Source organism: Symphalangus syndactylus, chromosome 20 (assembly GCF_028878055.3).
Source record: "Symphalangus syndactylus isolate Jambi chromosome 20, NHGRI_mSymSyn1-v2.1_pri, whole genome shotgun sequence".
Taxonomy (NCBI): domain Eukaryota; kingdom Metazoa; phylum Chordata; class Mammalia; order Primates; family Hylobatidae; genus Symphalangus; species Symphalangus syndactylus.
In genome coordinates this window covers 34819925-34841285 of record NC_072442.2, presented here as the reverse complement: position 1 = coordinate 34841285, position 21361 = coordinate 34819925, and the positions used below count along the sequence as shown (strand labels likewise).

Sequence of the window (21361 nt, the reverse complement as noted above, 5' to 3'; positions counted from 1 at the left end):
AGTTTATTAGTTTTAGATGAATGCAGAAGAAATTCTCACCAATTTTGGATATTGAAAACAAACCCCGGCTCACAGCTCAGAAGTTCTACTAGGCCAAGTGACTGCCTCCTGCTCAGAGTCACACGAGGGACCTCCAGGATGGGTCTGTCTGTGGGGTCGTTGCCTTCACCTGAGAAGAATCTGGCGTCGATCTGATTCGAGTTCGTGGCAGAATCCAATTCCTCAGGTATGTGAAACCCAGGCCCACTTGTTTGTTCTGCCAGCTGCCGGGAGGATGCTCTGAGCTCTTACAGGTGTTGCCCAGGTCTGGGCCGTGCAGCTCCCTGGGTCTGCACCTCCAGGGCTGAGGAATCACCCACAGGGGAATGGAATCTCAGGGAGGTTCAGTCCCGTATAAAGAGCACAGACGATTGAATTAGACCCAGCCCTTAACAGCTATTGTTTCAGGGTAATCCTAATCTAATCAGGGCTTTGGGCGGGCTCCTCAATTCAAGGTTCCGTCCGCACCCAAGGGAGGGGCAGAGGCAGGGCTAGGCTCTGGGGGGGGCGGGGCGGGAAATGTCGGGGGTATTTCAGAATTCTGGATTCCTCACAGAATCGCAAAGTTCACATTTCACAACAATAAAGAAAACAATGAGGGTAAAATGAGACCTTTTATGAAGTTGCACATTAGAAAACTTAAACGTCTGAGAAAAAAATCTCTAACTCATAGGGAAACAAGTGGTTTATCACATACTCTGAAATAGACTGGGCTGGGTGTGGGGAATATGAAAATATGATTTCTATGTTATGCTGTTGTATTGTATTGTATTGCATATTATTTATTTATTTTCGAGACAGAGTCTCCCTCTGTCCCCCAGACTGGATTGCAGTGGCCTGATGGCAGCTCACTGCAGCCTCTGCCTCCTGGGCCCAAGCAACTCTCCTGACTCAGCCTCCAGAGTAGCTTGGAGCAACTGTGCGCGCCACCACGCCAGGAGAAATTTGTATTCTTTAAAGTAGAGAGGAGGTTTCACCATTGTGGCCAGGCAAAGCCACAGCCTGGCAGGCGCCACGAAGACCCTGGCCACTGCAGCCGCCGGCAAGAGGGCGCCGCCTACAGGAGGGATCAAGAAGCCTCACCGCTACAGGCCTGGCAGTGCGCAAAATCAGAAAGTACCAGAAGTCCACGCAGCTTCACCTCCTCAAGCTGCCCTTCCAGCGCCCGATGCGCAAGATCGGGCAGCACATCATCCTGGACGTGCGCTTCCAGAGGGCGGCCATTGACGCCCTACGGGAGCCCAGTGAGGCTTCCCTGGTGCACCTCTTTGAAGACACCTAGCTGTGTGCCGTCCATAAAAGCCCTGAACTCTTCTACCCTATATATGTGTATTAGCGCTCTGCTTTGTACCCCCTTCCAGAGGAAACACAAATCCATCAATTGATCATTTAAGCCTTTCTAGCTTGGGTACAACTTTTCGCGTAGTTGTACTTGTAAGCTCTGTACTTTATACTTCCAGAGACTAGACCCTAGACAGTATCTGCTTGGAATAGTGGAGCTAGCTGGCTTCAACTTTATTTAGGCACATGCTAATTACTTGTGAGGGCAAAGGCGGGCAGTGAGGTTCTTAAGCTGACCCCGAAATAGTAAACTTTGGAAAATAGTCAAGTACGGTCACTTTATTTGTTAGATACCTTGTCACCACCTTACCAGCACCAGTCAGAGACCACATTTTTCTAGGTAGTCTCCATAGGTACATTATGAGAAAGACTTTACGACTTGTAGTGAAGCTCCAGGAAAAACCTCATTGTCGTAAACGTGTAATACAACCAGCCATGAAAGCAGTCAAAGCTTTCTCCTGAAAAGATAACACTGTCTACAGATTTCTTTCTTGAGAGCTGTGGCTATGTGATATAACATATTGAGAAGATTTCGTACGCGATTATTAAAAAGTCAGGAAACAACAGATGCTGGCAAGGCTGTGAAGATACAGAAACACTTTTACAACGTCTGTGAGAGTGTAAATCAGTTCAACCATTGTGGAAGTCCGTGTGGCGATTCCTCAAGCATCTAGAACCAGAAATACAATTGGACCCAGCTATCTCATTACCGGGTATATAGCCAAAGGGTTATAATTCCTCCAATTACAAGGACACATACACAGATATGCTCACTGCGGCACAGTTTGCAAGAGCAAAGGACATGGAACCAACCCAAATGCCCATCAGTGATAGACTGGATAAAGAATATGTGTGGTATATACACCAGGGAATACTAGGCAGCATAAAAAAGAATGAGTTCGTCTTCTTTGCGGTGACATGGACGACCCTGCGGACCATCATTCTCAGCAAACTAACACAGGAACGGAAAAGCAAACACCACATCTTCTCACTCAAAAGTGGGAGTTGATCAATGAGAACACATGGACAGAGAAAGTGGAACGTGACACTCCGTGTCTTGTCACGGGGCTGGGGGCCAGGGAAAGGAGAGCATTAGGACAAACACCCAAGGCATGTGGGGCTTAAAGCCTAGATGGTGGGTGGATTGGTGCAGCAAACCGCTATGGCACATGTATACCTTGGTAAGAAACCTGCACGTACTGCACTAGTATCCCATAACTTACAGGAAAAAACAAAAAAAATGCGTAGGGACACTGAACCCTCTCAACTAATCCAATTTTCCTCTCTGAGAGAACAACGCTGTGTTCCTGCTCTTGAGCTGACCTCTGAGACCTTGATGTGAACTTGTTTCTGTCTTCAGCAGTTCAGATTTACTCAGACCCCACTCAATGTATTGAGTTCTATGAGGGGCAAGAGAAACGTTCTAAGCTTGTGTGTGGAGTCGCCATCAGCACTGCCCTCTGCTGATGCCTGTCTAGACCGCAGGCTGCTTGGGCCAGGTTCTCTTTTCCTCTAGTGTTCTGAAAGGGCCAGAGCTGCCACATCTGCCAGAATACAGCTTCCAAGACTGCTCCATGCTATGGAAAAGGAATGAGCTGAGAGCCATGTTAAGACTGGGAGATAATGAGTCTCTAGGACCTTACTTCCTTTGGGAGCTCAAGCACTTTCATTTCTGAGGGAGCCCTCCCATCTCCATCAGTTCTGCCAAGAACCTGTACCCTCCTTGTGTCTCTAAGACACACCGGTCTAACTTGTGGTACGCCCAGGCAAGAAAGTTGGTTAAAGGAAAGGAAAGCTGAAGAAGGCCAGAATATGGAGGTATGAAACGGAATTTCCCAATTCTTGGTAAAATTTAGAAATTTCCGTAATACCCAAAGGCAGATGCTACGTACCATAAGTCCTATTTTAGCAGCAAAAGCTGAGGGTATGAGGAAATACAACTATATTGTATGGGGGTTTATTTTGCTCCAGGAAGAAAGAGTACATGTTATTCTGCATTCGATATTAGAGCAGAACAATGGGGTCTTTTCGAAAATTTGGCTTTCACTCTGTGATTCAGGGGGCACATGGCAGAGGGAAACACACTGAAATGGAACCACGGATATCTGTGAGCTGTGCTGGGAAGGTTCAGGGTGATTCCGTCGTAAGTCTCAGGTCTTTATTCTGTAAAGAAAAATTACTCAATTGCATCATAAAGATACAGCAGAGTATGTCCAAGTAGAGCTGGGAATAACTTTGTCACTCGTGATGAACCTACTTGGTCCGATATTTTAATATCTTCCCCCATGTCTGTGTACTCAGGTTTGATTTTCCGAGTGGATCATCGGTGCAATCAATAAAATCAGGAATACTCTAAGGCAGTGTTTTGAACTAAATTTCAGTGTCTCTGGATGAACCGGCCATATCACCGTGTGTAGCAAACATGAAGTATCAACAGGCTGTCTGTATGCCTTTTCAACTACATAGAAGTTCGCTACAAATGGCGGCGTGAGGAAAGGTGATTTTGGAATTGGATGCTCTCTCGTCTTTTACGATGCATCTATACTATATTACATTCTAAAACAGTAAAGGATCACTTGCTGACGTAAAGCACAGTAGGCAGGAATAGGAGAAGGGTCAACTGAGAGAAAAAAAAAAAGCTTTGTGATGTAATTTTTATTTCTGCAGTTTGGAAAAGAGTTTAACTTTTTGTGTGATGACTCACAAAAATACATAAGGGCATGAAAATTACCCAGGACAACATTCGGGAAACATTTCTGGCGCCTTCACTTACTGAAACCCAGACATAAGCATTCCAGCAAAGACACGGCAGCAGCAGGCTTCAGCAAGGAACCGTACAAATGTCCTGGAAAGGGCTTCCCTCTCTGAATGCAGCTTCCTGTCCACAGGATGCTCAAGGCCCAGGCACCTTTATTCTTCCAACTAGAAAGACATACAAAAAGGCCTCAACATGACCTCGGAGGCCCAAACATTTAGCCAAGGCTACTACCAAACAATCTGCTGTCTTCATCCAGGTAAGGGCAGCTTGACGTCTCAAGACACTAAGATGGTGGGTAAATCCAGGGTAGACTGAGATGCAGAAGCTCCAGCAAACGCAGTCCTGTCACTGAAAGACGAATGCAGTACTTATGCCTGCACAAACAGACCCTTCCCTCTGGCCTTGGGCCTAGAACATGATTTTTTGGTAGTTGCTGTTGGGGAAGAGGCCCTTGGGCTTTAACCTGCGAGCAGCCTCCCTTAAATGCTTGGGCTGCAGTGGGGGCTTTTCTCCCCACATCTCACACACGTCCAGGGCCTCTTCCAGCACCTCTCCGACGAAGACCTTGGCTATTCCAGCCATGGCAATGGCCACGTTCTCAGGCTCCGATCCGCCAGTGATAGAATGCATCAGACCTGCAATGGGTGCTTTTGGGAAAGCTGACCGGCGACACACTTCGTAGCGGGCCAGCTGCTCCTCAGACATGGCAGACAGCAGGGTTGCCATCCTCTGAGCCTCCTCCGCATCCACGGTGGGCTTCCTCTCCTTCTTTCCTTTGGTATCTCTTTTCCGTCCTTTGGCTGCAGGAGGAGCTGAGGCTGAGGCTTCACTGTCGCCTTCTGTGAGGTCCGTGACATCCTGACTGCTGAGCTCACCTTCCTGACCCCTGGGTTCTTCCAAGTTCCCATCTAGGTCCTCAGGGAGCCCGTCCTTGTTGCTGCCCTTCAGACCTTGGGGCGTGGCGAACATCTCAGCAGACACAACTGTTTGCCTGCCTGTCTCCATGGGTGAGACTCAGGTCTGCTCCGTGACAGCAGCTGTAGCAGCAGAAGTTACAGCTGGGGTGGTTTGATTATGGATCCGAAGTGAGATTTTGAGAACCATCCTTTTTCTTGTTTTTTTTTTTTTTTTTTGATTTACAGATCATGTTTATTAAGCGACACTCAAAATGTTAAGTCTCATAAACAATAACATTCAGTGATCGACTTCAATCCAACTGTAATCCTTACTTTAAACTAAGGGCAAGAATAATTTTACGCATAGAGCAAATACCCACAAAACCTGGGTATTCCGAACTACAAACATGGTTTCCACAGCCACCTATGGTTTTAGGCAAGGACACATTTCCACGACGAACAAGTACTTACAAATATGTTAATAAAACACTAACGCAAACGCTTACCCTGCCGTCAGCTTTTTAAGCAATGCCATTCCTGCTACTGAAAGCATTTATTTTAAGAAGCTTGAATTTGATCCGGGAAAACGTGTTCTCCTAAAACTTTAACAGGATGTTATCAATCCAAAGTGATTTTAAATCAAAAAGCCTTCCAACACAGCATTAAGTATTGTGAAAGCAATGTGAAACTTGCTTTCTGTTTTTTTGTTTGCTTGTTTGTGTGGAGACGGCGTCTCGCTCTGCCGACCAGGCTGGAGTGCAGTGCAGCGATCTCGGCTCACCGCAAGCCCCTCCTCCCGCGTAGACGCCATTCTCCGGCCTCAGCCTCCCGAGTAGCTGGGACTGCGGTCACCCGCCACTGCGCCCGACTAATTTTTTGTATTTTTAGTAGAGACGGGGTTTCACCGTGTTAGCCAGGATGGTCTCGATCTCCTGACTTCGTGATCCGCCCGCCTCGGCCTCCCAAAGTGCTGGGATTACAGGCACGAGCCACCACGCCCGGCCTAGTTCATTCTCTTTAATAATGAACTAGACAGTAAACCAGATGTTGTCTAAAAACTTCAGAATACATGAAGTACAAGCCTCATCTGTCAAGTCAGAAATGCCATTTCGATTGCACATATTAAATAGCTACAGTAGGCCAGGCTCGGTGGCTGGCGCCTGCAGTCCCAGCACCGTGGGAGGCCGAGGCAGGCGGATCACGAGGTTCAGAGATCGAAACCATCCTGGCCAACATGGCGAAACCCCGTCACCACCAAAAATACGAAAAGTTAGCCAGGCATGGTGGCAGGCGCCTGCACTTCCCAGGAACCCGAGAGGCCCAGGAAGGAGAATCACCCGAACCCGGGAGGCGGAGCCCGCAGTCAGCCGAGATCACGCCCCTGCACCCCAGCCTGGCGACACAGCGAGACTCCGTCTGAAAAAAAAAAAAAAAAAGAAAAAGAAAAAGAAAAAAGCTACAGTATAGCTCACAAGGTTACAAGGGCGTAAACATACCTAACACGCAAATACGACTTTATCCTTCAGATAGTCAAAAGTCAGAAGGAACGACACGGTTTGCAAGGTACTTTGACTTATGCGTGGTCATTAAAACCCGGTAAGTGATTAAAGTATGGTAATACAAAGGCAGGCAACGACATGCACCAATATCACTCTAAAATCAAAAGCATAAAAAGAAAGGCTGAAAACTCTCTGTTTCTCCATCTTTCATTTACACGGCTAGATATCAGAACCTTACTTTAGAAAATATACAATTATGATATCTGGTTTCCCCAGATGGTAATTTTCAGAATCTACAAAAAGTGTCAAGATGCATAATTTGCTTCATCAAATGCTTTTCTAGCTCGTTTCAATTCTTCATTCATAGTAAGCAAGTCTTTCACCCTGGCAAACTTCCTTGGGTCCTTTCGAATCAAGAAGATGATATCTTCAACTTGTACTCGACCTTGTCTTCCAATTGACATTGCCTTGTGAGTCATTTCAGTGATATACTTTATGACAAGATCTTCAAGAATATCCACTGACTCAGTATAAGGATTCTGGTCATCCCCAAAGCCATACATCATACATCGCAATTCTTTAGAAAAAAGTCTCTTTCTTTTACCCTGTCCACCTTCTGCACCTCCTCCAATTTCTTCATTTCCTTCCTCAAAGGTGGGGTCTTCTTCCTCGTCTGCCATCCCACTGGCCCGCCGACCCACAGCCCAGAAACTTTCAAAGATTTTGGCTGCTATGTTTCTGGCGAGCCATAGATTAGTCACAAGTGGGCAGAGCTCCCTGCCTCCCCTTCCCACACACAAACACACACACTGCTTTATCTCACTTCCACAATATGGAGAAACCTGTGGATGGAGAGTTTATTAGTTTTAGATGAATGCAGAAGAAATTCTCACCAATTTTGGATATTGAAAACAAACCCGGGCTCACAGCTCAGAAGTTCTACTAGGCCAAGTGACTGCCTCCTGCTCAGAGACACACGAGGGACCTCCAGGATGGGTCTGTCTGTGGGGTCGTTGCCTTCACCTGAGAAGGGTCTGGCGTCGATCTGATTCGAGTTCGTGGCAGAATCCAATTCCTCAGGTATGTGAAACCCAGGCCCACTTGTTTGTTCTGCCAGCTGCCGGGAGGATGCTCTGAGCTCTTACAGGTGTTGCCCAGGTCTGCGCCGTGCAGCTCCCTGGGTCTGCACCTCCAGGGCTGAGGAATCACCCACAGGGGAATGGAATCTCAGGGAGGTTCAGTCCCATATAAAGAGCACAGACGATTGAATTAGACCCAGCCCTTAACAGCTATTGTTTCAGGGTAATCCTAATCTAATCAGGGCTTTGGGCGGGCTCCTCAATTCAAGGTTCCGTCCGCACCCAAGGGAGGGGCAGAGGCAGGGCTAGGCTCTGGGGGGGGCGGGGCGGGAAATGCCGGGGGCATTTCAGAATTCTGGATTCCTCACAGAATCGCAAAGTTCACATTTCACAACAATAAAGAAAACAATGAGGGTAAAAGTGAGACCTTTTATGAAGTTGCACATTAGAAAACTTAAACGTCTGAGAAAAAAGTCTCTAACTCATAGGGAAACAAGTGGTTTATCACATACTCTGAAATAGACTGGGCTGGGTGTGGGGAATATGAAAATACGATTTCTATGTTATGCTGTTGTATTGTATTGTATTGCATATTATTTATTTATTTTCGAGACAGAGTCTCCCTCTGTCCCCCAGACCGGATTGCAGTGGCCTGATGGCAGCTCACTGCAGCCTCTGCCTCCTGGGCCCAAGCAACTCTCCTGACTCAGCCTCCAGAGTAGCTTGGAGCAACTGTGCGCGCCACCACGCCAGGAGAAATTTGTATTCTTTAAAGTAGAGAGGAGGTTTCACCATTGTGGCCAGGCAAAGCGACAGCCTGGCAGGCGCCACGAAGACCCTGGCCACTGCAGCCGCCGGCAAGAGGGCGCCGCCTACAGGAGGGATCAAGAAGCCTCACCGCTACAGGCCTGGCAGTGCGCAAAATCAGAAAGTACCAGAAGTCCACGCAGCTTCACCTCCTCAAGCTGCCCTTCCAGCGCCCGATGCGCAAGATCGGGCAGCACATCATCCTGGACGTGCGCTTCCAGAGGGCGGCCATTGACGCCCTACGGGAGCCCAGTGAGGCTTCCCTGGTGCACCTCTTTGAAGACACCTAGCTGTGTGCCGTCCATAAAAGCCCTGAACTCTTCTACCCTATATATGTGTATTAGCGCTCTGCTTTGTACCCTCTTCCGGAGGAAACACAAATCCATCAATTGATCATTTAAGCCTTTCTAGCTTGGGTACAACTTTTCGCGTAGTTGTACTTGTAAGCTCTGTACTTTATACTTCCAGAGACTAGACCCTAGACAGTATCTGCTTGGAATAGTGGAGCTAGCTGGCTTCAACTTTATTTAGGCACATGCTAATTACTTGTGAGGGCAAAGGCGGGCAGTGAGGTTCTTAAGCTGACCCCGAAATAGTAAACTTTGGAAAATAGTCAAGTACGGTCACTTTATTTGTTAGATATCTTGTCACCACCTTACCAGCACCAGTCAGAGACCACATTTTTTTAGGTAGTCTCCATAGGTACATTATGAGAAAGACTTTACGACTTGTAGTGAAGCTCCAGGAAAAACCTCATTGTCGTAAACGTGTAATACAACCAGCCATGAAAGCAGTCAAAGCTTTCTCCTGAAAAGATAACACTGTCTACAGATTTCTTTCTTGAGAGCTGTGGCTATGTGATATTACATATTGAGAAGATTTCGTATGCGATTATTAAAAAGTCAGGAAACAACAGATGCTGGCAAGGCTGTGAAGATACAGAAACACTTTTACAACGTCTGTGAGAGTGTAAATCAGTTCAACCATTGTGGAAGTCCGTGTGGCGATTCCTCAAGCATCTAGAACCAGAAATACCATTGGACCCAGCTATCTCATTACCGGGTATATAGCCAAAGGGTTATAATTCCTCCAATTACAAGGACACATGCACAGATATGCTCACTGCGGCACAGTTTGCAAGAGCATAGGACCTGGAACCAACCCAAATGCCCATCAGTGATAGACTGGATAAAGAATATGTGTGGTATATACACCCGGGAATACTAGGCAGCATAAAAAAGAATGAGTTCGTCTTCTTTGCGGTGACATGGACGACCCCGGTGACCATCATTCTCAGCAAACTAACACAGGAACGGAAAAGCAAACACCACATCTTCTCACTCAAAAGTGGGAGTTGATCAATGAGAACACATGGACAGAGAAAGTGGAACGTGACTCTCCGTGGCCTGTCACGGGGTGGGGGGCCAGGGAAAGGAGAGCATTAGGACAAACACCCAAGGCATGTGGGGCTTAAAGCCTAGATGGTGGGTGGATTGGTGCAGCAAACCGCCATGGCACATGTATACCTTGGTAAGAAACCTGCACGTTTTGCACTAGTATCCCATAACTTACAGGAAAAAACAAAAAAAAATGGGTAGGGACACTGAACCCTCTCAACTAATCCAGTTTTCCTCTCTGAGAGAACAACGCTGTGTTCCTGCTCTTGAGCTGACCTCTGAGACCTTGATGTGAACTTGTTTCTGTCTTCAGCAGTTCAGATTTACTCAGACCCCACTCAATGTATTGAGTTCTATGAGGGGCAAGAGAAACGTTCTAAGCTTGTGTGTGGAGTCGCCATCTGCCCTGCCCTCTGCTGATGCCTGTCTAGACCGCAGGCTGCTTGGGCCAGGTTCTCTTTTCCTCTAGTGTTCTGAAAGGGCCAGAGCTGCCACATCTGCCAGAATACAGCTTCCAAGACTGCTCCATGCTATGGAAAAGGAATGAGCTGAGAGCCATGTTAAGACTGGGAGATAATGAGTCTCTAGGACCTTACTTCCTTTGGGAGCTCCAGCACTTTCATTTCTGAGGGAGCCCTCCCATCTCCATCAGTTCTGCCAAGAACCTGTACCCTCCTTGTGTCTCTAAGACACACCGGTCTAACTTGTGGTACGCCCAGGCAAGAAAGTTGGTTAAAGGAAAGGAAAGCTGAAGAAGGCCAGAATATGGAGGTATGAAACGGAATTTCCCAATTCTTGGTAAAATTTAGAAATTTCCGTAATACCCAAAGGCAGATGCTACGTACCATAAGTCCTATTTTAGCAGCAAAAGCTGAGGGTATGAGGAAATACAACTATATTGTATGGGGGTTTATTTGGCTCCAGGAAGAAAGAGTACATGTTATTCTGCATTCGATATTAGAGCAGAACAATGGGGTCTTTTCGAAAATTTGGCTTTCACTCTGTGATTCAGGGGGCACATGGCAGAGGGAAACACACTGAAATGGAACCACGGATATCTGTGAGCTGTGCTGGGAAGGTTCAGGGTGATTCCGTCGTAAGTCTCAGGTCTTTATTCTGTAAAGAAAAATTACTCAATTGCATCATAAAGATACAGCAGAGTATGTCCAAGTAGAGTTGGGAATAACTTTGTCACTCGTGATGAACCTACTTGGTCCGATATTTTAATATCTTCCCCCATGTCTGTGTACTCAGGTTTGATTTTCCGAGTGGATCATCGGTGGAATCAATAAAATCAGGAATACTCTAAGGCAGTGTTTTGAACTAAATTTCAGTGTCTCTGGATGAACCGGCCATATCACCGTGTGTAGCAAACATGAAGTATCAACAGGCTGTCTGTATGCCTTTTCAACTACATAGAAGTTCGCTACAAATGGCGGCGTGAGGAAAGGTGATTTTGGAATTGGATGCTCTCTCGTCTTTTACGATGCATCTATACTATATTACATTCTAAAACAGTAAAGGATCACTTGCTGACGTAAAGCACAGTAGGCAGGAATAGGAGAAGGGTCAACTGAGAGAAAAAAAAAAGCTTTGTGAGGTAATTTTTATTTCTGCAGTTTGGAAAAGAGTTTAACTGTTTTTGTGATGACTCACAAAAATACATAAGGGCATGAAAATTACCCAGGACAACATTCGGGAAACATTTCTGGCGCCTTCACTTACTGAAACCCAGACATAAGCATTCCAGCAAAGACACGGCAACAGCAGGCTTCAGCAAGGAATGGTACAAGTGTCCTGGAAAGGGCTTCCCTCTCTGAATGCAGCTTCCTGTCCACAGGATGCTCAAGGCCCAGGCACCTTTATTCTTCCAACTAGAAAGACATACAAAAAGGCCTCAACATGACCTCGGAGGCCCAAACATTTAGCCAAGGCTACTACCAAACAATCTGCTGTCTTCATCCAGGTAAGGGCAGCTTGACGTCTCAAGACACTAAGATGGTGGGTAAATCCAGGGTAGACTGAGATGCAGAAGCTCCAGCAAACGCAGTCCTGTCACTGAAAGACGAATGCAGTACTTATGCCTGCACAAACAGACCCTTCCCTCTGGCCTTGGGCCTAGAACATGATTTTTTGGTAGTTGCTGTTGGGGAAGAGGCCCTTGGGCTTTAACCTGCGAGCAGCCTCCCTTAAATGCTTGGGCTGCAGTGGGGGCTTTTCTCCCCACATCTCACACACGTCCAGGGCCTCTTCCAGCACCTCTCCGACGAAGACCTTGGCTATTCCAGCCATGGCAATGGCCACGTTCTCAGGCTCCGATCCGCCAGTGATAGAATGCATCAGACCTGCAATGCGTGCTTTTGGGAAAGCTGACCGGCGACACACTTCGTAGCGGGCCAGCTGCTCCTCAGACATGGCAGACAGCAGGGTTGCCATCCTCTGAGCCTCCTCCGCATCCACGGTGGGCTTCCTCTCCTTCTTTCCTTTGGTATCTCTTTTCCGTCCTTTGGCTGCAGGAGGAGCTGAGGCTGAGGCTTCACTGTCGCCTTCTGTGAGGTCCGTGACATCCTGACTGCTGAGCTCACCTTCCTGACCCCTGGGTTCTTCCAAGTTCCCATCTAGGTCCTCAGGGAGCCCGTCCTTGTTGCTGCCCTTCAGACCTTGGGGCGTGGCGAACATCTCAGTAGACACAACTGTTTGCCTGCCTGTCTCCATGGGTGAGACTCAGGTCTGCTCCGTGACAGCAGCTGTAGCAGCAGAAGTTACAGCTGGGGTGGTTTGATTATGGATCCGAAGTGAGATTTTGAGAACCATCCTTTTTCTTGTTTTTTTTTTTTTTTTTGATTTACAGATCATGTTTATTAAGCGACACTCAAAATGTTAAGTCTCATAAACAATAACATTCAGTGATCGACTTCAATCCAACTGTAATCCTTACTTTAAACTAAGGGCAAGAATAATTTTACGCATACAGCAAATACACACAAAACCTGGGTATTCCGAACTACAAACATGGTTTCCACAGCCACCTATGGTTTTAGGCAAGGACACATTTCCACGACGAACAAGTACTTACAAATATGTTAATAAAACACTAACGCAAACGCTTACCCTGCCGTCAGCTTTTTAAGCAATGCCATTCCTGCTACTGAAAGCATTTATTTTAAGAAGCTTGAATTTGATCCGGGAAAACGTGTTCTCCTAAAACTTTAACAGGATGTTATCAATCCAAAGTGATTTTAAATCAAAAAGCCTTCCAACACAGCATTAAGTATTGTGAAAGCAATGTGAAACTTGCTTTCTGTTTTTTTGTTTGCTTGTTTGTGTGGAGACGGCGTCTCGCTCTGCCGACCAGGCTGGAGTGCAGTGCAGCGATCTCGGCTCACCGCAAGCCCCTCCTCCCGCGTAGACGCCATTCTCCGGCCTCAGCCTCCCGAGTAGCTGGGACTACGGTCACCCGCCACTGCGCCCGTCTAATTTTTTGTATTTTTAGTAGAGACGGGGTTTCACCGTGTTAGCCAGGATGGTCTCGATCTCCTGACTTCGTGATCCGCCCCCCTCGGCCTCCCAAAGTGCTGGGATTACAGGCACGAGCCACCACGCCCGGCCTAGTTCATTCTCTTTAATAATGAACTAGACAGTAAACTAGTTGTTGTCTAAAAACTTCAGAATACATGAAGTACAAGCCTCAGCTGTCAAGTCAGAAATGCCATTTCGATTTCACATATTAAATAGCTACAGTAGGCCAGGCTCGGTGGCTGGCGCCTGCAGTCCCAGCACCGTGGGAGGCCGAGGCAGGCGGATCACGAGGTTCAGAGATCGAAACCATCCTGGCCAACATGGCGAAACCCCGTCACCACCAAAAATACGAAAAGTTAGCCAGGCATGGTGGCAGGCGCCTGCACTTCCCAGGAACCCGAGAGGCCCAGGAAGGAGTATCACCGGGACCCGGGAGGCGGAACCCGCAGTCAGCCGAGATCACGCCCCTGCACCCCAGCCTGGCGACACAGCGAGACTCCGTCTGAAAAAAAAAAAAAAAAGAAAAAGGAAAAGAAAAAAGCTACAGTATAGCTCACAAGGTTACAAGGGCGTAAACATACCTAACACGCAAATACGACTTTATCCTTCAGATAGTCAAAAGTCAGAAGGAACGACACGGTTTGCAAGGTACTTTGACTTATGCGTGGTCATTAAAACCCGGTAAGTGATTAAAGTATGGTAATACAAAGGCAGGCAACGACATGCACCAATATCACTCTAAAATCAAAAGCATAAAAAGAAAGGCTGAAAACTCTCTGTTTCTCCATCTTTCATTTACACGGCTAGATATCAGAACCTTACTTTAGAAAATATACAATTATGATATCTGGTTTCCCCAGATGGTAATTTTCAGAATCTACAAAAAGTGTCAAGTTGCATAATTTGCTTCATCGAATGCTTTTCTAGCTCGTTTCAATTCTTCATTCATAGTAAGCAAGTCTTTCACCCTGGCAAACTTCCTTGGGTCCTTTCGAATCAAGAAGATGATATCTTCAACTTGTACTCGACCTTGTCTTCCAATTGACATTGCCTTGTGAGTCATTTCAGTGATATACTTTATGACAAGATCTTCAGGAATATCCACTGACTCAGTATAAGGATTCTGGTCATCCCTAAAGCCATACATCATACATCGCAATTCTTTAGAAAAAAGTCTCTTTCTTTTACCCTGTCCACCTTCTGCACCTCCTCCAATTTCTTCATTTCCTTCCTCAAAGGTGGGGTCTTCTTCCTCGTCTGCCATCCCACTGGCCCGCCGACCCACAGCCCAGAAACTTTCAAAGATTTTGGCTGCTATGTTTCTGGCGAGCCATAGATTAGTCACAAGTGGACACAGCTCCCTGCCTCCCCTTCCCACACACAAACACACACACTGCTTTATCTCACTTCCACAATATGGAGAATCCTGTGGATGGAGAGTTTATTAGTTTTAGATGAATGCAGAAGAAATTCTCACCAATTTTGGATATTGAAAACAAACCCCGGCTCACAGCTCAGAAGTTCTACTAGGCCAAGTGACTGCCTCCTGCTCAGAGTCACACGAGGGACCTCCAGGATGGGTCTGTCTGTGGGGTCGTTGCCTTCACCTGAGAAGAATCTGGCGTCGATCTGATTCGAGTTCGTGGCAGAATCCAATTCCTCAGGTATGTGAAACCCAGGCCCACTTGTTTGTTCTGCCAGCTGCCGGGAGGATGCTCTGAGTTCTTACAGGTGTTGCCCAGGTCTGGGCCGTGCAGCTCCCTGGGTCTGCACCTCCAGGGCTGAGGAATCACCCACAGGGGAATGGAATCTCAGGGAGGTTCAGTCCCATATAAAGAGCACAGACGATTGAATTAGACCCAGCCCTTAACAGCTATTGTTTCAGGGTAATCCTAATCTAATCAGGGCTTTGGGCGGGCTCCTCAATTCGAGGTTCCGTCCGCACCCAAGGGAGGGGCAGAGGCAGGGCTAGGCTCTGGGGGGGGCGGGGCGGGAAATGCCGGGGGCATTTCAGAATTCTGGATTCCTCACAGAATCGCAAAGTTCACATTTCACAACAATAAAGAAAACAATGAGGGTAAAATGAGACCTTTTATGAAGTTGCACATTAGAAAACTTAAACGTCTGAGAAAAAAATCTCTAACTCATAGGGAAACAAGTGGTTTATCACATACTCTGAAATAGACTGGGCTGGGTGTGGGGAATATGAAAATATGATTTCTATGTTATGCTGTTGTATTGTATTGTATTGCATATTATTTATTTATTTTCGAGACAGAGTCTCCCTCTGTCCCCCAGACTGGATTGCAGTGGCCTGATGGCAGCTCACTGCAGCCTCTGCCTCCTGGGCCCAAGCAACTCTCCTGACTCAGCCTCCAGAGTAGCTTGGAGCAACTGTGCGCGCCACCACGCCAGGAGAAATTTGTATTCTTTAAAGTAGAGAGGAGGTTTCACCATTGTGGCCAGGCAAAGCCACAGCCTGGCAGGCGCCACGAAGACCCTGGCCACTGCAGCCGCCGGCAAGAGGGCGCCGCCTACAGGAGGGATCAAGAAGCCTCACCGCTACAGGCCTGGCAGTGCGCAAAATCAGAAAGTACCAGAAGTCCACGCAGCTTCACCTCCTCAAGCTGCCCTTCCAGCGCCCGATGCGCAAGATCGGGCAGCACATCATCCTGGACGTGCGCTTCCAGAGGGCGGCCATTGGCGCCCTACGGGAGCCCAGTGAGGCTTCCCTGGTGCACCTCTTTGAAGACACCTAGCTGTGTGCCGTCCATAAAAGCCCTGAACTCTTCTACCCTATATATGTGTATTAGCGCTCTGCTTTGTACCCCCTTCCAGAGGAAACACAAATCCATCAATTGATCATTTAAGCCTTTCTAGCTTGGGTACAACTTTTCGCGTAGTTGTACTTGTAAGCTCTGTACTTTATACTTCCAGAGACTAGACCCTAGACAGTATCTGCTTGGAATAGTGGAGCTAGCTGGCTTCAACTTTATTTAGGCACATGCTAATTACTTGTGAGGGCAAAGGCGGGCAGTGAGGTTCTTAAGCTGACCCCGAAATAGTAAACTTTGGAAAATAGTCAAGTACGGTCACTTTATTTGTTAGATACCTTGTCACCACCTTACCAGCACCAGTCAGAGACCACATTTTTCTAGGTAGTCTCCATAGGTACATTATGAGAAAGACTTTACGACTTGTAGTGAAGCTCCAGGAAAAACCTCATTGTCGTAAACGTGTAATACAACCAGCCATGAAAGCAGTCAAAGCTTTCTCCTGAAAAGATAACACTGTCTACAGATTTCTTTCTTGAGAGCTGTGGCTATGTGATATTACATATTGAGAAGATTTCGTATGCGATTATTAAAAAGTCAGGAAACAACAGATGCTGGCAAGGCTGTGAAGATACAGAAACACTTTTACAACGTCTGTGAGAGTGTAAATCAGTTCAACCATTGTGGAAGTCCGTGTGGCGATTCCTCAAGCATCTAGAACCAGAAATACCATTGGACCCAGCTATCTCATTACCGGGTATATAGCCAAAGGGTTATAATTCCTCCAATTACAAGGACACATGCACAGATATGCTCACTGCGGCACAGTTTGCAAGAGCAAAGGACCTGGAACCAACCCAAATGCCCATCAGTGATAGACTGGATAAAGAATATGTGTGGTATATACACCAGGGAATACTAGGCAGCATAAAAAAGAATGAGTTCGTCTTCTTTGCGGTGACATGGACGACCCTGGGGACCATCATTCTCAGCAAACTAACACAGGAACGGAAAAGCAAACACCACATCTTCTCACTCAAAAGTGGGAGTTGATCAATGAGAACACATGGACAGAGAAAGTGGAACGTGACTCTCCGTGGCCTGTCACGGGGTGGGGGGCCAGGGAAAGGAGAGCATTAGGACAAACACCCAAGGCATGTGGGGCTTAAAGCCTAGATGGTGGGTGGATTGGTGCAGCAAACCGCTATGGCACATGTATACCTTGGTAAGAAACCTGCACGTTTTGCCCTAGTATCCCATAACTTACAGGAAAAAACAAAAAAAAAAATGCGTAGGGACACTGAACCCTCTCAACTAATCCAGTTTTCCTCTCTGAGAGAACAACGCTGTGTTCCTGCTCTTGAGCTGACCTCTGAGACCTTGATGTGAACTTGTTTCTGTCTTCAGCAGTTCAGATTTACTCAGACCCCACTCAATGTATTGAGTTCTATGAGGGGCAAGAGAAACGTTCTAAGCTTGTGTGTGGAGTCGCCATCTGCCCTGCCCTCTGCTGATGCCTGTCTAGACCGCAGGCTGCTTGGGCCAGGTTCTCTTTTCCTCTAGTGTTCTGAAAGGGCCAGAGCTGCCACATCTGCCAGAATACAGCTTCCAAGACTGCTCCATGCTATGGAAAAGGAATGAGCTGAGAGCCATGTTAAGACTGGGAGATAATGAGTCTCTAGGACCTTACTTCCTTTGGGAGCTCCAGCACTTTCATTTCTGAGGGAGCCCTCCCATCTCCATCAGTTCTGCCAAGAACCTGTACCCTCCTTGTGTCTCTAAGACACACCGGTCTAACTTGTGGTACGCCCAGGCAAGAAAGTTGGTTAAAGGAAAGGAAAGCTGAAGAAGGCCAGAATATGGAGGTATGAAACGGAATTTCCCAATTCTTGGTAAAATTTAGAAATTTCCGTAATACCCAAAGGCAGATGCTACGTACCATAAGTCCTATTTTAGCAGCAAAAGCTGAGGGTATGAGGAAATACAACTATATTGTATGGGGGTTTATTTGGCTCCAGGAAGAAAGAGTACATGTTATTCTGCATTCGATATTAGAGCAGAACAATGGGGTCTTTTCGAAAATTTGGCTTTCACTCTGTGATTCAGGGGGCACATGGCAGAGGGAAACACACTGAAATGGAACCACGGATATCTGTGAGCTGTGCTGGGAAGGTTCAGGGTGATTCCGTCGTAAGTCTCAGGTCTTTATTCTGTAAAGAAAAATTACTCAATTGCATCATAAAGATACAGCAGAGTATGTCCAAGTAAGGTTGGGAATAACTTTGTCACTCGTGATGAACCTACTTGGTCCGATATTTTAATATCTTCCCCCATGTCTGTGTACTCAGGTTTGATTTTCCGAGTGGATCATCGGTGGAATCAATAAAATCAGGAATACTCTAAGGCAGTGTTTTGAACTAAATTTCAGTGTCTCTGGATGAACCGGCCATATCACCGTGTGTAGCAAACATGAAGTATCAACAGGCTGTCTGTATGCCTTTTCAACTACATAGAAGTTCGCTACAAATGGCGGCGTGAGGAATGGTGATTTTGGAATTGGATGCTCTCTCGTCTTTTACGATGCATCTATACTATATTACATTCTAAAACAGTAAAGGATCACTTGCTGACGTAAAGCACAGTAGGCAGGAATAGGAGAAGGGTCAACTGAGAGAAAAAAAAAAAGCTTTGTGATGTAATTTTTATTTCTGCAGTTTGGAAAAGAGTTTAACTGTTTTTGTGATGACTCACAAAAATACATAAGGGCATGAAAATTACCCAGGACAACATTCGGGAAACATTTCTGGCGCCTTCACTTACTGAAACCCAGACATAAGCATTCCAGCAAAGACACGGCAACAGCAGGCTTCAGCAAGGAACGGTACAAATGTCCTGGAAAGGGCTTCCCTCTCTGAATGCAGCTTCCTGTCCACAGGATGCTCAAGGCCCAGGCACCTTTATTCTTCCAACTAGAAAGACATACAAAAAGGCCTCAACATGACCTCGGAGGCCCAAACATTTAGCCAAGGCTACTACCAAACAATCTGCTGTCTTCATCCAGGTAAGGGCAGCTTGACGTCTCAAGACACTAAGATGGTGGGTAAATCCAGGGTAGACTGAGATGCAGAAGCTCCAGCAAACGCAGTCCTGTCACTGAAAGACGAATGCAGTACTTATGCCTGCACAAACAGACCCTTCCCTCTGGCCTTGGGCCTAGAACATGATTTTTTGGTAGTTGCTGTTGGGGAAGAGGCCCTTGGGCTTTAACCTGCGAGCAGCCTCCCTTAAATGCTTGGGCTGCAGTGGGGGCTTTTCTCCCCACATCTCACACACGTCCAGGGCCTCTTCCAGCACCTCTCCGACGAAGACCTTGGCTATTCCAGCCATGGCAATGGCCACGTTCTCAGGCTCCGATCCGCCAGTGATAGAATGTATCAGACCTGCAAGGCGTGCTTTTGGGAAAGCTGACCGGCGACACACTTCGTAGCGGGCCAGCTGCTCCTCAGACATGGCAGACAGCAGGGTTGCCATCCTCTGAGCCTCCTCCGCATCCACAGTGGGCTTCCTCTCCTTCTTTCCTTTGGTATCTCTTTTCCGTCCTTTGGCTGCAGGAGGAGCTGAGGCTGAGGCTTCACTGTCGCCTTCTGTGAGGTCCGTGACATCCTGACTGCTGAGCTCACCTTCCTGACCCCTGGGTTCTTCCAAGTTCCCATCTAGGTCCTCAGGGAGCCCGTCCTTGTTGCTGCCCTTCAGACCTTGGGGCGTGGCGAACATCTCAGCAGACACAACTGTTTGCCTGCCTGTCTCCATGGGTGAGACTCAGGTCTGCTCCGTGACAGCAGCTGTAGCAGCAGAAGTTACAGCTGGGGTGGTTTGATTATGGATCCGAAGTGAGATTTTGAGAACCATCCTTTTTCTTGTTTTTTTTTTTTTTTTTGATTTACAGATCATGTTTATTAAGCGACACTCAAAATGTTAAGTCTCATAAAGAATAACATTCAGTGATCGACTTCAATCCAACTGTAATCCTTACTTTAAACTAAGGGCAAGAATAATTTTACGCATAGAGCAAATACACACAAAACCTGGGTATTCCGAACTACAAACATGGTTTCCACAGCCACCTATGGTTTTAGGCAAGGACACATTTCCACGACGAACAAGTACTTACAAATATGTTAATAAAACACTAACGCAAACGCTTACCCTGCCGTCAGCTTTTTAAGCAATGCCATTCCTGCTACTGAAAGCATTTATTTTAAGAAGCTTGAATTTGATCCGGGAAAACGTGTTCTCCTAAAACTTTAACAGGATGTTATCAATCCAAAGTGATTTTAAATCAAAAAGCCTTCCAACACAGCATTAAGTATTGTGAAAGCAATGTGAAACTTGCTTTCTGTTTTTTTGTTTGCTTGTCTGTGTGGAGACGGCGTCTCGCTCTGCCGACCAGGCTGGAGTGCAGTGCAGCGATCTCGGCTCACCGCAAGCCCCTCCTCCCGCGTAGACGCCATTCTCCGGCCTCAGCCTCCCGAGTAGCTGGGACTACGGTCACCCGCCACTGCGCCCGTCTAATTTTTTGTATTTTTAGTAGAGACGGGGTTTCACCGTGTTAGCCAGGATGGTCTCGATCTCCTGACTTCGTGATCCGCCCGCCTCGGCCTCCCAAAGTGCTGGGATTACAGGCACGAGCCACCACGCCCGGCCTAGTTCATTCTCTTTAATAATGAACTAGACAGTAAACTAGTTGTTGTCTAAAAACTTCAGAATACATGAAGTACAAGCCTCAGCTGTCAAATCAGAAATGCCATTTCGATTTCACATATTAAATAGCTACAGTAGGCCAGGCTCGGTGGCTGGCGCCTGCAGTCCCAGCACCGTGGGAGGCCGAGGCAGGCGGATCACGAGGTTCAGAGATCGAAACCATCCTGGCCAACATGGCGAAACCCCGTCACCACCAAAAATACGAAAAGTTAGCCAGGCATGGTGGCAGGCGCCTGCACTTCCCAGGAACCCGAGAGGCCCAGGAAGGAGAATCACCCGAACCCGGGAGGCGGAGCCCGCAGTCAGCCGAGATCACGCCCCTGCACCCCAGCCTGGCGACACAGCGAGACTCCGTCTGAAAAAAAAAAAAAAAAGAAAAAGAAAAAGAAAAAAGCTACAGCATAGCTCACAAGGTTACAAGGGCGTAAACATACCTAACACGCAAATACGACTTTATCCTTCAGATAGTCAAAAGTCAGAAGGAACGACAC

The 21361-nt window shown here is 47.1% G+C and overlaps 3 protein-coding genes across 3 annotated transcripts; all 3 read right to left on the bottom strand.

Moving 5' to 3' along the window:
* Positions 1 to 4546: 4546 nt before the first annotated feature.
* LOC129470448 (TATA-box binding protein associated factor 11 like protein 2-like) lies at positions 4547 to 5143 on the bottom strand. Its single transcript, XM_055258285.2, has one exon. The coding sequence runs from the start codon at positions 5141 to 5143 to the stop codon at positions 4547 to 4549; it is 597 nt and encodes a 198-aa protein (XP_055114260.2).
* Positions 5144 to 6732: 1589 nt separating this feature from the next.
* LOC134735355 (transcription initiation factor TFIID subunit 13-like) lies at positions 6733 to 7213 on the bottom strand. The gene has a single exon (XM_063629823.1). The coding sequence runs from the start codon at positions 7211 to 7213 to the stop codon at positions 6839 to 6841; it is 375 nt and encodes a 124-aa protein (XP_063485893.1). The 3' UTR covers positions 6733 to 6838.
* Positions 7214 to 11934: 4721 nt separating this feature from the next.
* Positions 11935 to 12531, bottom strand: LOC134735354 (TATA-box binding protein associated factor 11 like protein 2-like). Its single transcript, XM_063629822.1, has one exon. It carries the CDS (start codon positions 12529 to 12531, stop codon positions 11935 to 11937), a length of 597 nt encoding a protein of 198 aa, XP_063485892.1.
* Between the last annotated feature and the right edge of the window lie 8830 nt (positions 12532 to 21361).

What these genes read in the sequence shown, in the direction of transcription:
- LOC129470448 (XM_055258285.2), bottom strand. Translation starts at nt 5,143, where the DNA reads ATGGAGACAGGCAGGCAAACAGTTGTGTCTGCTGAGATGTTCGCCACG.
- LOC134735354 (XM_063629822.1), bottom strand. Translation starts at nt 12,531, where the DNA reads ATGGAGACAGGCAGGCAAACAGTTGTGTCTACTGAGATGTTCGCCACG.
- LOC134735355 (XM_063629823.1), bottom strand. Translation starts at nt 7,213, where the DNA reads ATGGCAGACGAGGAAGAAGACCCCACCTTTGAGGAAGGAAATGAAGAA.